The sequence below is a fragment of the Phasianus colchicus genome, chromosome 10 (genome assembly GCF_987193195.1).
Source record: "Phasianus colchicus chromosome 10, bPhaCol1.hap1.1, whole genome shotgun sequence".
Lineage (NCBI taxonomy): Eukaryota > Metazoa > Chordata > Aves > Galliformes > Phasianidae > Phasianus > Phasianus colchicus.
In genome coordinates, this window is record NC_143445.1 from 14,306,852 (window position 1) to 14,321,516 (window position 14,665).

At 45.8% G+C, this 14,665-nt stretch overlaps 1 protein-coding gene and 3 long non-coding RNA genes across 7 annotated transcripts in view; 1 reads left to right on the forward strand and 3 right to left on the reverse strand.

Annotated features, from left to right (window-relative positions):
• FGF12 (fibroblast growth factor 12) overlaps positions 1-9,746 on the forward strand; it is a 186,801-nt gene extending 177,055 nt beyond the window's left edge. For 2 of the 4 annotated variants that reach the window (XM_090147387.1, XM_090147386.1), the window contains exons 4-5: positions 2,344-2,542; positions 8,969-9,746. In XM_090147387.1, coding sequence (XP_090003513.1) covers positions 2,344-2,542; positions 8,969-9,087 — 318 coding nt within the window. In that variant the 3' untranslated portion in view covers positions 9,088-9,746. The remainder of the gene's footprint in view (positions 1-2,343; positions 2,543-8,968) is intronic. The other 2 variants (XM_031603404.2, XM_031603403.2) reach the window with 2 other exon arrangements.
• LOC149916621 (uncharacterized) lies at positions 586-8,810 on the reverse strand. The gene is made up of 4 exons (XR_016469653.1): positions 8,730-8,810; positions 5,591-5,681; positions 1,785-2,002; positions 586-697 (listed from the first exon to the last, which is right to left on the reverse strand). It is a non-coding gene; the product is annotated as an uncharacterized LOC149916621 (long non-coding RNA).
• Positions 9,747-12,874: 3,128 nt separating the features above from the next.
• LOC149916622 (uncharacterized) lies at positions 12,875-14,184 on the reverse strand. The gene is made up of 3 exons (XR_016469463.1): positions 14,101-14,184; positions 13,647-13,819; positions 12,875-12,975 (listed from the first exon to the last, which is right to left on the reverse strand). It is a non-coding gene; the product is annotated as an uncharacterized LOC149916622 (long non-coding RNA).
• A 261-nt stretch (positions 14,185-14,445) lies between these two features.
• The window catches only part of LOC149916623 (uncharacterized), an 82,623-nt gene continuing 82,403 nt past the window's right edge, over positions 14,446-14,665 (reverse strand). Inside the window, exon 3 of the long non-coding RNA XR_016469462.1 lies at positions 14,446-14,542. This is a non-coding gene — a long non-coding RNA (uncharacterized LOC149916623). The remainder of the gene's footprint in view (positions 14,543-14,665) is intronic.

Here is a 14,665-nt window from a genome sequence, read left to right on the forward strand (position 1 = left end):
TGAGCATATCTGTTGCACTAAGAACAAAAATCAAAATGCCAGTTATATCCATTCAGCTACTTTCTGTGTTTCAAAGTGTCATTGAATGCGGTCTCCCTGATTTTGAATGTGATAGATGCCATTTTACTTTTTTTTCCTAAACTGTGAAATTTCCAATCAAGCTAGAGTTAGCACAAACGAGGTCTGTGTTTGTTTTTCAAAGCAAGTCTAATTACTCTGTCTTAGTGGAATTGCCTCTTGTACAAGCGTTTGGATTGAGGTACAGAAAGCAAGTTGCAGGCAAATGCTATTCATTTTGCCTGTATATTGCTAACATTTCTTGTGCAAATATTTCATGCAAGTTTTTAGTTTAACAATTAAAAAAAAAAAAAGATCTCTTTCAAATCACTTCCAGCAGTATCTGTTGATATTTAACAAAATGTCTCAGTCTCATAATCTCCAAACAGTGAAAAAATAAATGTATTATTTACTTTCTACCCCAAAAATAATTTAGTCAAGAATACTATACCTATACCATTATTTCTGGAGGAGGTTGTAGAGGGACAGCCTAAGGGTCCCTTTGCTGCTTATGCCCTTTGCTAGATGGGTTGCAGGGATGCTCCCATCCATTGTAGGGTTTGCTGCCTGGCTGGTCCGGATGAAAGCCATGTGGGCTGGGCGTTGGCTCTGGGTTAGCACATCTGCAGCCAGGCACAGCCTGCAGATAAAGAGCAGATTTGAAGAATGCTTAGACAATGATTTTCTGGAAAACTACTTTAAGCACTGTGTTATAGTGCTCTAAGTCATTGACATCTCTCTCAACTTGTTTCACTCCCTCTTCCTAAAATATTTCTCCAGCAAGGAAGACTCCCTTAGACGGGGCAAAAGAACTCATTGGGCTGAAAGTGCTTTTATGCACATGGTGCTGATTGATGCAAGCTTCACAAGTGCAGCACAGCTCTGTGCTTTCTACTCTGCTTTATCTTTGGTGGTTTCAAGCCTGCCCGGCTCTGCAGGTCTGCTGCACACGGGATTTATTGTCAGGCCAACAACACTTTATATAACCCCTGGAGCACTGGGGAATACATGCCTGAATGTTGCTGAATGTTCAAAGTATTCACTCTTAAAATGAGGTCTGCAGTAAATGTGTGGCATTACTCCAGATGCTTTGCTCAGATGTTGGTCTTTTGTGGGTTTTCCATTAGGGAGGATAGAGAGCTCCAAAAACTCTGAGTAGCAGTGGCCTGGGAGGGAGCACTGCTGTCCTGGAGCAGCACTGCCTTCATCGTGGGCCTCCAAGATGCTTTGCCTGGGTTGTGCAAGATGATACATATATTAGCTTTAGAAAAGCTAATTCATCACAGTTTGAGGGGCTTTTGTGTAATTTTGGCTTTCTTTGTTTGTTTATTTGGTTGGCTGTGGGTTTTCTTGCAAAAAATATCATCATTTTAAGAAACCCAATGGAAGCATTTGCTTGACTAGGATGAATTTTCATTTAAGTCTGGGAAAAAGAACCCACCTCAGTCCAGTAACCGATGTCTGTCTCATTGAAGGGTTGGGAGCCTGCTGGCAGAGTCCCATGGGCAGCCAGCTCTTTTCAAAGAGACTTAATATTATTTCCCTGTTGTAAAAACCTTGAGAAGTTTGCAGGACACAGCAAGGTACCAGGCCAGTTCTCTGTGTCTGAGTTTACATCTTTATCAAAAGATTTTCAAGCTTTGTGCCAGCATTTCCTTCTGCCTTTTTTGAAAACAAGTAAGTTTGTTACTTGGATTTTGTACTCCCATTTCTCTGTATCCACTTACCTGATCCTGACAAGCTGCCTTTTGCCTGGAAGTATTTATAGAAGGTTAGGTGTTTTAGGCTCTGTACATTGCATGTTTCTTGCCTATCATGCAAAAGGCAAGAGCAAAACCAGTGGGATGCCCTGGGAGCAGCAGTGAGCAGCAAGGCTGTTTCTTTGCTTCCCAGCTCTGTTTTTTTTCTTGCGTAGTACTTCAGTCCAAGTCCTTGTAGCTGAGACCTGGGAGAACATAAACACTTCACAGTAAGTCACACAAACAAGGGCATTGGGATTGAGAGCTTGCTGGGACACAAATTCTTGACTTCTCCATGTTTTTCAAGCCTATTCACTGTGGGTGGTTTTGTAAACCACACCTCTGCCCTGTCAGGGAAACAAAGCCTTCTTTTTTAGTGGGGAGTTTTCTGGATGAGTACTGTTGCTGATGCCTGTTGTTTTCTATTGTTAAACTGCAATGCGTGACTATCGTGTATCACTCAGTGATGCCTAATTTAGGAAATCAGTGATTAATTCTTTCCACCGCTTTTTCTTCTCTCTCTGTCTCTTTCTCTCTTTCACTGCAGGATGTTTTCACACCAGAGTGCAAATTTAAGGAATCTGTCTTTGAAAACTACTATGTTATTTATTCTTCCACGCTGTACCGGCAGCAAGAATCCGGACGAGCGTGGTTCCTGGGACTCAATAAAGAAGGTCAAATTATGAAGGGAAACCGGGTGAAAAAAACCAAACCCTCATCACATTTTGTACCCAAACCCATTGAAGGTATGGAATCTCTCCCTCCATCCGTGTGGTGTGGAGGGTGGGTGAGTTGGCAGGTGCAGATTTGGGGCTGCATGGATTGGGGTGTTGGGGAGCACTTTTGGAGTGCTGGGCTGCACTGCTGGCATTTCATTCATTTTCCATCTCATGTAAAAAACTCTGCACGTTATCACAGCCTGAGACTTTGGTGGAAGTAGTGGAGTTGAATTTTTGCCTGTTTACTGACAGTACCATGCTGAGGTGTGCCATGGGCTCGTGCCATGTTATTTTTTATGGGCTGGCATCTGGTAGATGAAGAGATGTACTGTAACAAGCTTAGTCCTTATCAGGTACTAACTTATTTTGGAAACAAGCAATTGTCCCTTTTCTGTTACTAGTAAATTCAAGAGAAATTCAGCTCTGCATTCACAGGTATTTGCAGCCTTTGCACAGAAGATGGAGGTGTTGGAAGAACAGAGAATGCCACAGGTGTGCTTCTCCTGTGCTTGTTCTCAGTGACTTTTCTGCAGTTGGGAGCCAATTGGAGGCACCAGCAGGGCTGGCTTCCTCAACTTTGGTTTCTGCTGAAGACCAGGGCCTGCTTCAGCAGGAGCTTGGGTTCCATTCCTCTCCTGCCTTGGCCAGGAAGAGGCTTTTACAGGTGCTAGCTGTCCCAGCTGGGTTTCCAGCTTCTTCTGATATCTCTTTGCTACCTGGCTGGCTGTTTGCACTGAGCAGAGCCTTGGAATTCAGATTTCTTCCCCAGTGCAGCATGTGTGGTGTCTGTTGAATGGCTCAGTAGTTGTCTTCTGCATGCGTTAAAGTAGGCCATTCCTGCGGCTCTCCTCACAGCAGGATTCACCATAACAGAGGTGCCTGGCTGCAGCGGAGTTCTCATTGCAGCAAGTGCTGCTCCAGCTTTCATTTTGAAAAACCAGACCCAGCCCGAGAGCTTCCCTTTCCTGCGCTTGCCTCCTCCCACGCTCGCTTCAATCACAGCTGTCACATAACCTCCTGAGCGAGTGAACGCTTTGGAAGCTGGCAGCCAAATGAAGGGCTCCTCCACCCCTTCCCTCCTCCACACGCTTTGCAGGCAGCCTCTGCTGCATCAAAGAGCTGGCAGCTGCCCAAGCCCGGGCACGTGTCAGCTTCCCAAAGCGTTCAGCTGTCTGGGACTATGGCTCCAGACGGAGGGCTCTGTTCCCAAGCCCAAGATTCATTGTTGGTAGCAGAGGGCTGGAGTAAAACGTGCTCAGCTCCACGTGACTTGTCTGTGCTGCGTCCATCAAAGTCTCCGCGAGCAGAGCTTGCAAGTGGAGATGTGAGAGAAAAGGGGCAACTTCTGCCCTGTTTTAACAGCATCTTTCTCTTTGACGTGACTGGAAGGAACGATTGAAAGCACTTTCCTGCTGTATTTGCATGTCCCTTCTGCTGAGCACTGCAGCGTGCCCCAGCGTGTGTGCTTTGCTGCTTTTTCAGGCTGGTGCTGTGCTGCTTCCATCTGCAGTAAGTACACGGGTTTGCTTTTGCTCGGGTCCCACCGCCAGCATTAACACTGTGACACAGTGCTGACACGGTGATGTATGCACAGAGGATTCGTGTCCTATGGAAAGGAGTGGTGTCGCATGCAGTGCTAGGAATCACTTCACCCACCACTTCAATGGCAATTATCTCTGAGCTGAAACTTCCCAGCTGATTGCTATGCGCAGAAAAATTATGCAGCAGCTCAGTGAAGGGAACATTTGCAGGAAAAGGAATCACAGAAAAGCCCAGATTGCTCCTGGAGCATTGACTCCTGTTGCTTCATACTGCTTTCTGAATTCGGAATCTCTTTCTTTTCTCAGAATTGCAAAGGGCCAATAAGCTAATGAATAAGTATGAAATGTCCTCCCAAGGAACTTATATATATTATATATATATTTATTATATAATAATAAATATATGTGTATAATATATATTATAAAAATGTATGTATGTATATACATATATACACAGTTCTGTCTGGGTGTGCATTCATATGTAGAGTTCTATGCTGTGCTAATCCTCCAGAGAGCTTTGTCTTTTGTAGGTTGTCAGATGCTGCGGCTGTTCTGTGCAAAGCCACTGGAAAGGTTTCTGCATTTGGTTTGTACGAGGGGTTAGGTTTGGTCTAGTGGAGGTAGGATGTGCTTGTTTGTTTTTGAAAATCGCACCAAGCTTAATCAATATAAAAGCACAAAAAAATGCAGTGAGTAATAATGGGAAACGTTCAGTTCTTCTCCCATCTGTGTGCTGGCAAAGCCAAGGCAAACAGCCTGCCTGTCAGCAGTTAATGTACTGTGTGAGGCCACTCTTGGGTAAAAACACACATACGCAACACATTTCTTTTGATATTTTGATATTCTGATCGCTGATCATTTGGGCTAAATGAGCCTTTAAAGTGCAGACATATAGATTGAACCAGACTGCACAAGAAATTAGCTTGGGTATAATTGTCACTTGGACACTGAGCAATCTTTGACAGCAGTTTCAATCTCCTTAAGTGTCTGCATTGATTAGTACTGGACAAACACTTCCATCTATGGTGCCTCTTGTTTTTTCCATCTAACTAATGGGAGACTCTTCCAGTCCCTTAAGTAAAAATTCTATCAGATGCTTTTTGTGAATGTGCTCTGCTGTTTTTAGTTCCTTCTCCTTGAAGACATCATCTCCAGCCTATTCTACCAAAAGAGCTCCATGCCAGTTCTCACTGGCCCAATCCCCCATGTATATGGTGTGGCACATCTGGCCCTTTTTCTTTCTGGGCTGCCCCTGACTCCCTACTCCTGGTGCCTCAGCCCTTGGGCCTTGGACATACGTCAGTTGTTAGGAACATGACGTGTTGATGACTGGCCTACCACTCTATCAGTGTGTGTTAAACACAGCTCCTCTTTTGTACCTGTCTTTCAGGTAGACAGGCTTTGGTATGTTCTCTGCCCTATACTAACTCATTTGTTCATCTATCAGACTGCTAATCATTTTATTAGATGGCAAATGCCCTGTATTTTAACCATGCTTTTGCTTGGCCATTCGTCATCCTGCACTGCCTCTCACCTGAACGCGCTGACTCCATCTGGCAGCATCCTGCATGTCCAGCTGCCAGGCAGCCGCCAGCTCAGACAGCTCTGAAATGCATCAGCTGGGCCTGGGGTAGGAACACAGTAATTAGAGGCAGAAAACAAGAGTGCATAATCACTTGCTCCCTCCTTCCCCTAGCTGTTGCTCAGATAATTAATTCTCTCCACCAGAGCATCAGCTAACGTGGCCGCTGCTGCAGCAGCACTCAGAGCTGTGGCCAGCCCTGCCTCCTGCTTGGAAAAACCTAAGCTCCTCCAAACTCATGAGACCTAGGGCAGGGAAAGCCATCTACATGGAGGTACCTAAGCCCCTTTAATAAGCTTTTCCTTGCATTCTAGAGAAGGGCAGTAAGGAGTGCGTAGATACCTCCAAACCTCTTCCTGTTGCAGCGATCCCAAGTGAAGCATGCAGGGTTTGGGGCACATTAGGTGCTTCCTGAGCACTGCTAGTCCCTGTGCACAGGGAGACAGCACAGGGTGCATTCAGCTTCCCTGAAGGGTGGTGTGCTGATGCTGTGCTCAGAAAGCAGCAGTGAGGCATCGATCCTGTATCAGCGTAAAGGAGAGAGGATCACCTGTGCCTGGGTGACAGCAGCCCCATCATGCTTTCAGTCTTTGGAGAGGATGCTCCCCACCTTGTTTGCCCCCCCCCCCAGACCTCTCCCTGCCTACCTGCTTGCAGAATTCTTTGTGCATGCAGAGCAACCTGCACCAAGAGCTGCAGGCACCAGGCAGGGCACAGCCCCGCTCCCACTCTCCCCATTCCACACAGCAGATCAGGCTCACAGCGCTTCCCAATTAAAGCATGAATATGGATGTGTTGATTAGAATCTGGGACATAGGAGCTGATTATCTGATTGAAGCTCCAAAGCATTTGCTGGGTTTGCAGACATGAAGGGCTGTATTTGGTTTGGTGTGTGGGTGGGGGTGGGTGGGAGAAGCAGGAGGAGAGCCTGTTCTCACCAAATTGCTCATCCTTCCCAAGCTGCCTGGTGCTCTCTGCACACAGCCTTACTCTGTCCTTACAACCCCATGCACACACAAATACCCAAGCAATATTTAGTGCCGTACAAATTCTGCATGCCCCTCTGATATGGGTGTATCTAAATACTGAAAATACACAGGTCTCATGCTGCTGTAGGTTTTCTGGCATGGTTTGTTGGCACAGCCTGTCTCGTACTGAGGCTTTGACAGCACTGTCTGAAAAGCACACTGAGCAGCCTCCAGCCCTACCCCCTGTCAGTGCTCATATCATAGCATCTGTTGGAGTGGAGGATTAACCTCTAATTCCTGCCTTATTTGCTTGCTAGGTACAGGGTTTCCTTAATTTTCAGTTGCACAGTGTTTACTTCTGCAGCCTGATTTGTATTCGTGACTCTGTGGCCAGTGATGATGCAAAAACCTAGACTGTGCCTTGAATTTTTCTGTGTTTCCTTGTCTGTCCTTCTGGACATTGAATTCATCTCCCATTGCCCAGCTGAATACTGAGGCTGGAAGCTGGGGGTTGAGTTTAATGCACACAGCTGCTTGGGAAGGACCCATGCAAATGCCTATGGCTTGAGAACTTTGTGTATGGCAGAGTACAGGTGCACCAGCAGCACAAACCCACATTTCTGATGGGAGAGCATCACATCAGAAAATGAGGTCAGTCTCAGGAGTGATGTGCATCCTGAGGGTCATCAAAAGACCGTGCGACACAGGAACACGAGCACAGGTTTTCCTCCATTGCTAACCTTCATCGTGCTGTTCTTTAAGCTTTCTCTGTCCAGTGTTAGGCCCCTTGGGCTGCACTGTGGGCAGACATAAGACTGTTGTGACGGTGGCACTTTGGCACACCAGGAAAAGTTGAGGACAAGTGCCATGGTGTGAGGGGCAGCTCTACAGCTACGAGACCAGTGTGCTGCATGCTGTCCTTGCAGCATTCAGATAGCAGGGTTCCAGGCAGCCCTGCCATTGCTCATTCTGGCCCAAATGCAGTGGATAAGTTACATATATTCTTTCTATTTTTTCTCACGTTCATCAAATAGCAGTGCTGCAGTGACAGTTTGCAGTGCAGGCCCTGCCTGCCAGATGCATTGTGAGGCCCAGTGTGTGTTTGTGGGTATGTCTGAACTGCTCTGAAAGCTTTGTGTGAAAGATACTCTATGAGAAACATCATATTTTTTCACTGTTCATATATTCAATGAGATATCCCTCCCATTAATACACAGCTGACTGCACTTTATCTCTGTCCTATATTGTTGCACACTGCTATCACTGTTTATCTAGCGAGGAGTAGAATGCAGGGCAATAATGTCATTTGTAGCCTGCCTTTAATTGCCAGAATTTATTTGCAAATCAGGGAGGTTATAAACATTATAAATATTAAAATATAAATTTTCCTATATGTGGGGTATTTGTTTCATCTATTCTGATAATTTTTGAAATTTTCCTTTTGTTGAGCACCCAGAACTGAAACCCGATGGCTCTGTCCTCATCCTATGGTTCTACAGTGTAAAGCAGTGCATAATCAGTTCTTTCCATCCTAATTTTTGCAAAAATGCAGGTAGGAGAGTTAAAGGCTGGGCCTGTCTCAAGCTCTCAACTTCAGAGTATGTGCCCTTGGAGTGCCCCAGTATTTCCCTTTCACAGCTCACCACAGTTATGGAGAGCTCCACAGAGCTGTTCCTTTTGGTGTTACCCACTGGGCTGTCCTCAGGCCATCAAGGTGTGCTAGCTCAGGGCAAGCACTGGCACACCTTGGTAACACAAGGACAGCCACTTGGACACGGGCCCCCTACATTTGCCTTGGCTGCTGACTGAGAGGGGAGAAATAGTGCTAAGAACAGACCTCAGGCTTTGGCTGAAGGCACCAAATGGGCTCCAGTCACCACTTCAGGACCCAGAGCTTCACACCCAGAACGTTTGGGTGGCTCAGAGGCAAACATAGCTTTGATTCAAGACCCTCAGAGTCTTCACATCAGAGATTAAGGACTGGGGAACAGGTAATCCTCAAACCTGCTATTGGCTGATAAAAGCATCTCGAGACAGTGCCTGGTGCTGTGAACTGGAATGCTTATTTTATGTATATAATATATTAAAAAATAGTAAAGCATAGAAAGCCTAGACTGATTTACCTATGGAGAAGCAGAAGTCCCTCGTTTCTGTCTGTGCCTCTGGAAGGATCTGGCTGGCAGCAAAGGCAAATAGCAGATCTTGCTTGGTAAGAGGATCTTCCACTGGGTCACTGAAGCTTTTCTATGTCTGCATTTATGTTGTATCGAGGTGAGGACTTCAGTCTCGCGTACAGATAACTCATGGTGGTCAGTGATGCTGTGACTTCAGGGCTGCTAACGGGTGTCTTTTCTGTTTGCAGTGTGCATGTACAGAGAGCCATCGCTGCATGAAATTGGAGAAAAACAAGGACGCTCTAGAAAAAGTTCAGGGACACCAACCATGAACGGAGGCAAAGTCGTTAACCAAGACTCGACATAGCTGACAAACACCCTCCCTCCCTCCAGCTCCTCCCCTCCCACCCACCTTCCCACCCCACCCGGCGAACCCACACTGAGAGGACGACAGCTGAGCAAGGCAGGACCTACGGTAGTGGCTAGGAGCCCGAACTCCAGGAGCTTCCTTTATGTAGGACGAGGAAACCGAACCCCAGATCTTGCCTGTTGCAACGTTTTAAAAAACAAAATAAAAAACACACACACACGCAAAAAAAAAAAAAAAAAAAAAAAAGTGAAGAAAAAAAATGTTTTAAATCAGGACTTCCATTAACATTTTCAAAGCAAACTGTTTGCTCCGTGATCAAAGGGGGAAAAAAAAGAAAAAAAGATCTCATCTCTGCATAATAATAATAATAATAACAACAACTAATAAATACAATAATACTAAATAAAGATGTTACCTTTAAAAAAAATAAAACAAAGCTTTTGGAAAATCGAACTTAGCAATGATGATGTGTGAGAAACGCAGGCTGGGACTGTGCTTTCTGCCTTATGCTTCCGCCTCACGTTCACAGCACTGGGTTTGCCATCCTCGCTTCCCTGGGGATGGATGGGATTTTTCACACAGCAGGAAAGGTAGGGACGGATTATGACTGTGTTTGCTCTGCTATCAATAAAATATGGCCTGTCCGAATTAGGAGTCTGACAGTTATGGGCAACAAACGAGCTGCTCTGTATTCAGCTTTTTCCATCTATATTCAGACACTGCGTAGTTATTTGTTGCCAGTGTCACTGCGTGGATATGTTTGACCCAAGTCTGGCATTTTATGCCTTTTTATCATAATTATTTATATTTATAGGCTTGTTTTACTGTATTAGTTGCCAGAGGAGTTTCAGAAATGGGTTTTCAGGTCTCGCAGGATGAAATTATGATATTTATTAGGGGAGAGCGAGAAGATAAAGGGAAGGAAGGATGGCTGCTTGCTTTAGAAACTAAAATGGAGGCAGTAACACTGCTAAGTCCCTGCTGTCAGCAGTGACAAGGCACTGCTGGGGGGGTGGCAGTAGTGGTTCCTTGTGAGCCTGGCTCAGGCACCAAGAATAAATGCCCTTGGCTTCCCTAGATGGCACAACACTGCCCTGGCTGGGTGCTGAGAGGGTTTTGGTGTTAGGCCAAGAAAAGGGCTTTGGTTAAATCTGTTGGAGGGAAAAGCAAAGCCAATAAGCAAATACCCAAGGGCTTGAAGAGGGGTAGTGGATGGAATGGCCCATTACACAAGTGAAAACAGCCCAAAGCATTGCTATTTTAAGCCAGGCAGGTTTGTTTCCTTTCATAAAATTATGGGCACACATAAAAAAATGCACAAAATAGCACTATAATTCTTGGGTCTGCTTTGTTGTCATAGCCATTCCATACCACAGAGCTGCTATGGGAGATGATGAGCAACCCAGCTGCTGGCTGGGCAAGCAGCTGTATAGGCACCAAGAGGGGAAATGCTAAGAGTATGGAAGACTCTCAGGATCAGCATGAAGGAATGCATTTCAAGCATGTTTTCAAAAAGCTTGAAATAAAGAACCCTTATGCCATGGCACTGCTGCCCAGCACTGCACTCACATACAGGCAGCCTGCCTGTGGGCCAACAGCAAAGCATCAGCAACACCAGCCCAATGCTAACTTTAAAATCACACACTGGAGCCCAGCGGTGAGGCCTTCTGGTATGAGTTGGGGAGCTCCCAGTCCCACAACACTAGGGCAAAATCACAAACAGATGTGTAGTGAGCCAAAGCCCAGCCCTATCTGGGCTCATGGCCCAGCTTCGTCTCACACTACAGGGATCTCCCAAAATTAGGCAGTGGTGGGTTGGGGGTTGGCTGCTTACTCACACATGTGATGGACATCCAAAGACATGGAGCCTAAAGACCATCAATGCAGAGCTAGCAGTTCCACGACCTAATCAAGCCACCAATGCCCCGGTCACAATTTGGACCTTCCTGCCCCAGCCCTGGAGCTCACACTTCATGGAGCACAGCAGGATCTGTGGGCTGTGTGCAACAGCAGATCCAGTGGGACTAAGTGCTAATTTTTCTACTGTGCGTCTCACACTGGGTCTTTACCCAGTACCAATTTTCATTTGCCAAGTCAGTGCTATAGTGAGCCCCTGGAAATGCCACGTTCAGACCAATATGTCAAAAGAATCTGCTTCAATCCATTGTGTTTGAGCTAATCACCTCACGTGACACTCACTGGCTGGCCCATAACAAGAACTAATTAGTGCTGCTCGCAACCAGGGTTTACATTACCTCGGAGGGAACAGAGAGCAGCTCTTCTGCCATGTGCTGTATGTGCTGGCTTTCCTTGCTGCCTACTTGGCCTTAGCAAACCATCAGCCACTTATGGTGCCATGAGGCACAACAAAAGCCTCTCACACACCTTAAGAAACTCTGTACACCTCCTAACCTGTGTGGCAGATGGAAAAAATCAGCTCATGGTGGAACATTAGGACAGCCCCAAAAACACTGTGGTTACACAGCCAGCTCCACACTGGGAGCTGCTTAGCTCCAAGTGCCCCAAAATTCATCACAAACCTGAGAAAGCCCAGAAAGACCTTAAGCTTGTTGGTACAAAGGCCTCCATTGATTTAAACTCCCTGCCCCTCTCTCAGTGAAGTGCTGTGGGTTAAGTTGGTTACCCATCGGGAAAGACTTTACAGAGATCTTTCCTGCTTTGAGGCTCTTACACTCTCTTCACTGTTTCCCACTGTTATTTGACAGTGTCAAAGTCCTAATGAGTGACATTTCTTTTTTTCTTTCTCTATCCACACACACCACAACCCTTTACAGAGCTCCGAGACTCAGTTTAACACGCTAGCAGCTACAATCCTTGCCTATGTGCGGTACTAGGAGGACAGTTTCCCTTCCCAGCTATGGTAGCATGCCACTGGGAGAACATCTAGTACACAGAATGGCCAACAAATGTAAATTGTTTAAGCAAGCTATTGTTCATCTCACCTGGCCTCCAGCAACTGTTAACTCTGCTATGTTTTTGCTCTCAAAGTAACACATACTGCCACGATTTCTGAATGAATGGAAGAACTTGGATATTCTGTCCAGCAGCAGAAAGCACTCAATAGCACAAAAATATCATTACATTTAGAGGGTTCATATGCTCCATCCTTGACAGTGCTGGACTGCTCTGCCAGTACACGCTATGCAACAAGGCTCCTCTCACCTATACAAGAGCAAAGCCTGATGACTGCAGGTTGTAAATCAGGGATTTCGTGGGAAAGAAATGCAGAAAAAGACACCAGCACAAAAGACATGGCACACTGTGCCAGCAAGGCATGCCACAAGTGTCAGCACTGGCATGTGACAACGTGCTGTGAAGTGAAGCTGACACTCGACAAAGCAACTTACGAAAGTTGTCTATCAACACTATTTTTTTTGTGTGTGCTCAGATCGGGTCTGGCTACTGGAGCCCACGCAATCCTTCAAGCTGTCACGGGCCTCAATTTGCTCCTTTACACCCTTAAACTGCACTGATTGTGCACCGTAAGCATGGACTCCCCAAAAAGCCAAAACATCCACATCTCAGCAAAGCTGAAGTGAGCAGCGGTGTGAGCTCCCTGCCCTCATTGGAGATAACAGGAAACAAAATGTGCCGTCTTTCCTGGTTTCATGCCAGCAAAGCTGAGACATGGATGTGTGGCAGACATTAAAAAACTGTCTTTCTGAGGGCTGCAGTGCCAAAAAACGAAGGCGCAGAGCTATCATCAGTTGTAGCAAACAATCAAACTTTCTTATTAGCATGCACTCAAAGACGTTACCTTTAATATGTGGACATCGATGATAGAAGGACTTGGTACCAAAACGTAGCCAACCTTGGGCCTCCAACCACGGTAACACAGATTTTAGGTCTCAGTCCGTATGTCAGCTTGAATCAAGGAAAATAAAGACAATGAGGAAAGTCACAGGTGAATATCTTTAGGGCCAGATTCCTCTCAACAGTGGAACAAGATGTTTAGTTGCTGCTGTGGGATGACCTACTGCAAGTACCTAGAAGCAAAATCAAATAAAACACCACAATATTTCCTCAGTGAAACAGTCTCGTTTCCATGGTATTCACATCTTTGTCTCCCACAGCCAACATTTCAACCTTCAAGGTGATGGAAGGCCATTTCCTTGGAATATGAAGCAGCAAAGTTTACATCCTCCTCACCAGCATGGAGTAATACTGAAGAATTATCATGGCACCAACAAGTTTTGCCATGTTCTTATACACCTTGATTAAGGACAATAAAACCCTACAAGCCAGATCATAACAATTTTAACATCTTGTTTAAGCACCTTAAAACCGCTCAAACCTTCATGGCCACAAAGTAAAAGCAAAGTAATCACCATTTCACGACAGAGCATTCCAATACTTAAATAACTGATTGCATGCACTGAAAGCTGGATGCCTTCCCAGCCTGCTGCCCTCGTGGACCCTGGGCACCTTGTCTTTCACAAAAGAGATGTAGGTCACCATGGTTCCAGGAATCAGTTCAGCAGTACTAATCATTGTGATGGTACAAGGAGCTCACATAAGAACCAGGGTATCCCTACCAGCGGCAGTTGGAGGATTTGGTCTTCCACAGTGGTCTGGAAAGGGCAGGAGCTCTGGTCAAACAGCTGCTTTAAAAAGGAGAAGATAGGATGCTTCTGGTACAGGCATGGAGATAATTCATCTTTGGGAAATGCCATTAATGTTTACGGAGCAATACAAATGGATGTGGGCTCTCCAGAGGGGAAGAAAAAAAAAAAAGTATTACCAATTAGAAAAATAAGAAGAGTCTGGGTATGGAATCTGAGCAGAAGCAAAGGATAACCCTCCCAGGAGTCTATTAAGAATGGGTTATATATTGTTCCATTTTCCATGCTCATTACAGTCGCTGGCCCAATAATAACTACATGCTATGCCTTTTTCTATTCTAGTACAATATTCCCCATGGGAACAAAATATCTCAGTTTAAATACTGAACAGAACTGGTAGAAGAAAGCATGTTTCTGTTGTGCTAACCTTGTGTGTTAATCTGCATTTCTGGGAGCTGCTTATTACCCTCCTTCTCATTGCTTGACCCAGAGGACCTCTCCCCAGCTCCATTGCTTCCTGCATGCAGGGAAAGACAAGAAATGCTGTCCTGGGCCATTCTGCTTCTGAGCAGAATGGTTTGTGCAGATCCCATAATCAGTACACCAAAATCTGCAACATGGAGATCACAGGATGTCTAGGGTTGGAGGGGACCTTAAAGATCATTTAGTTCAAACCCCTGCCATGGGCTGGTTGCCCCCCATCAGCACAGGCTGCCCAGGGCCTCACCCAACCTGGCCTTGGGCACCTCCAGGGATGGGGCACTCACTCTGCTCCTGGTGCCTGAGGTCTCCACGTCCTGCTGCAGGGATGTCATAAGGATCACAATATTCTAGCATAGGAAGTGGTCTGATACTGTGATAACAAGACCCTGGAAAGGCAAAGAGCTTCCAATTAGATGGTCCCTCAAAGGGATCGTTCCCAGCTGACTCTGGCAACATTTCCTATTAATTCTGTTTTCCAATCTACCGCACAAGCTGGCAGGTGATAAAAC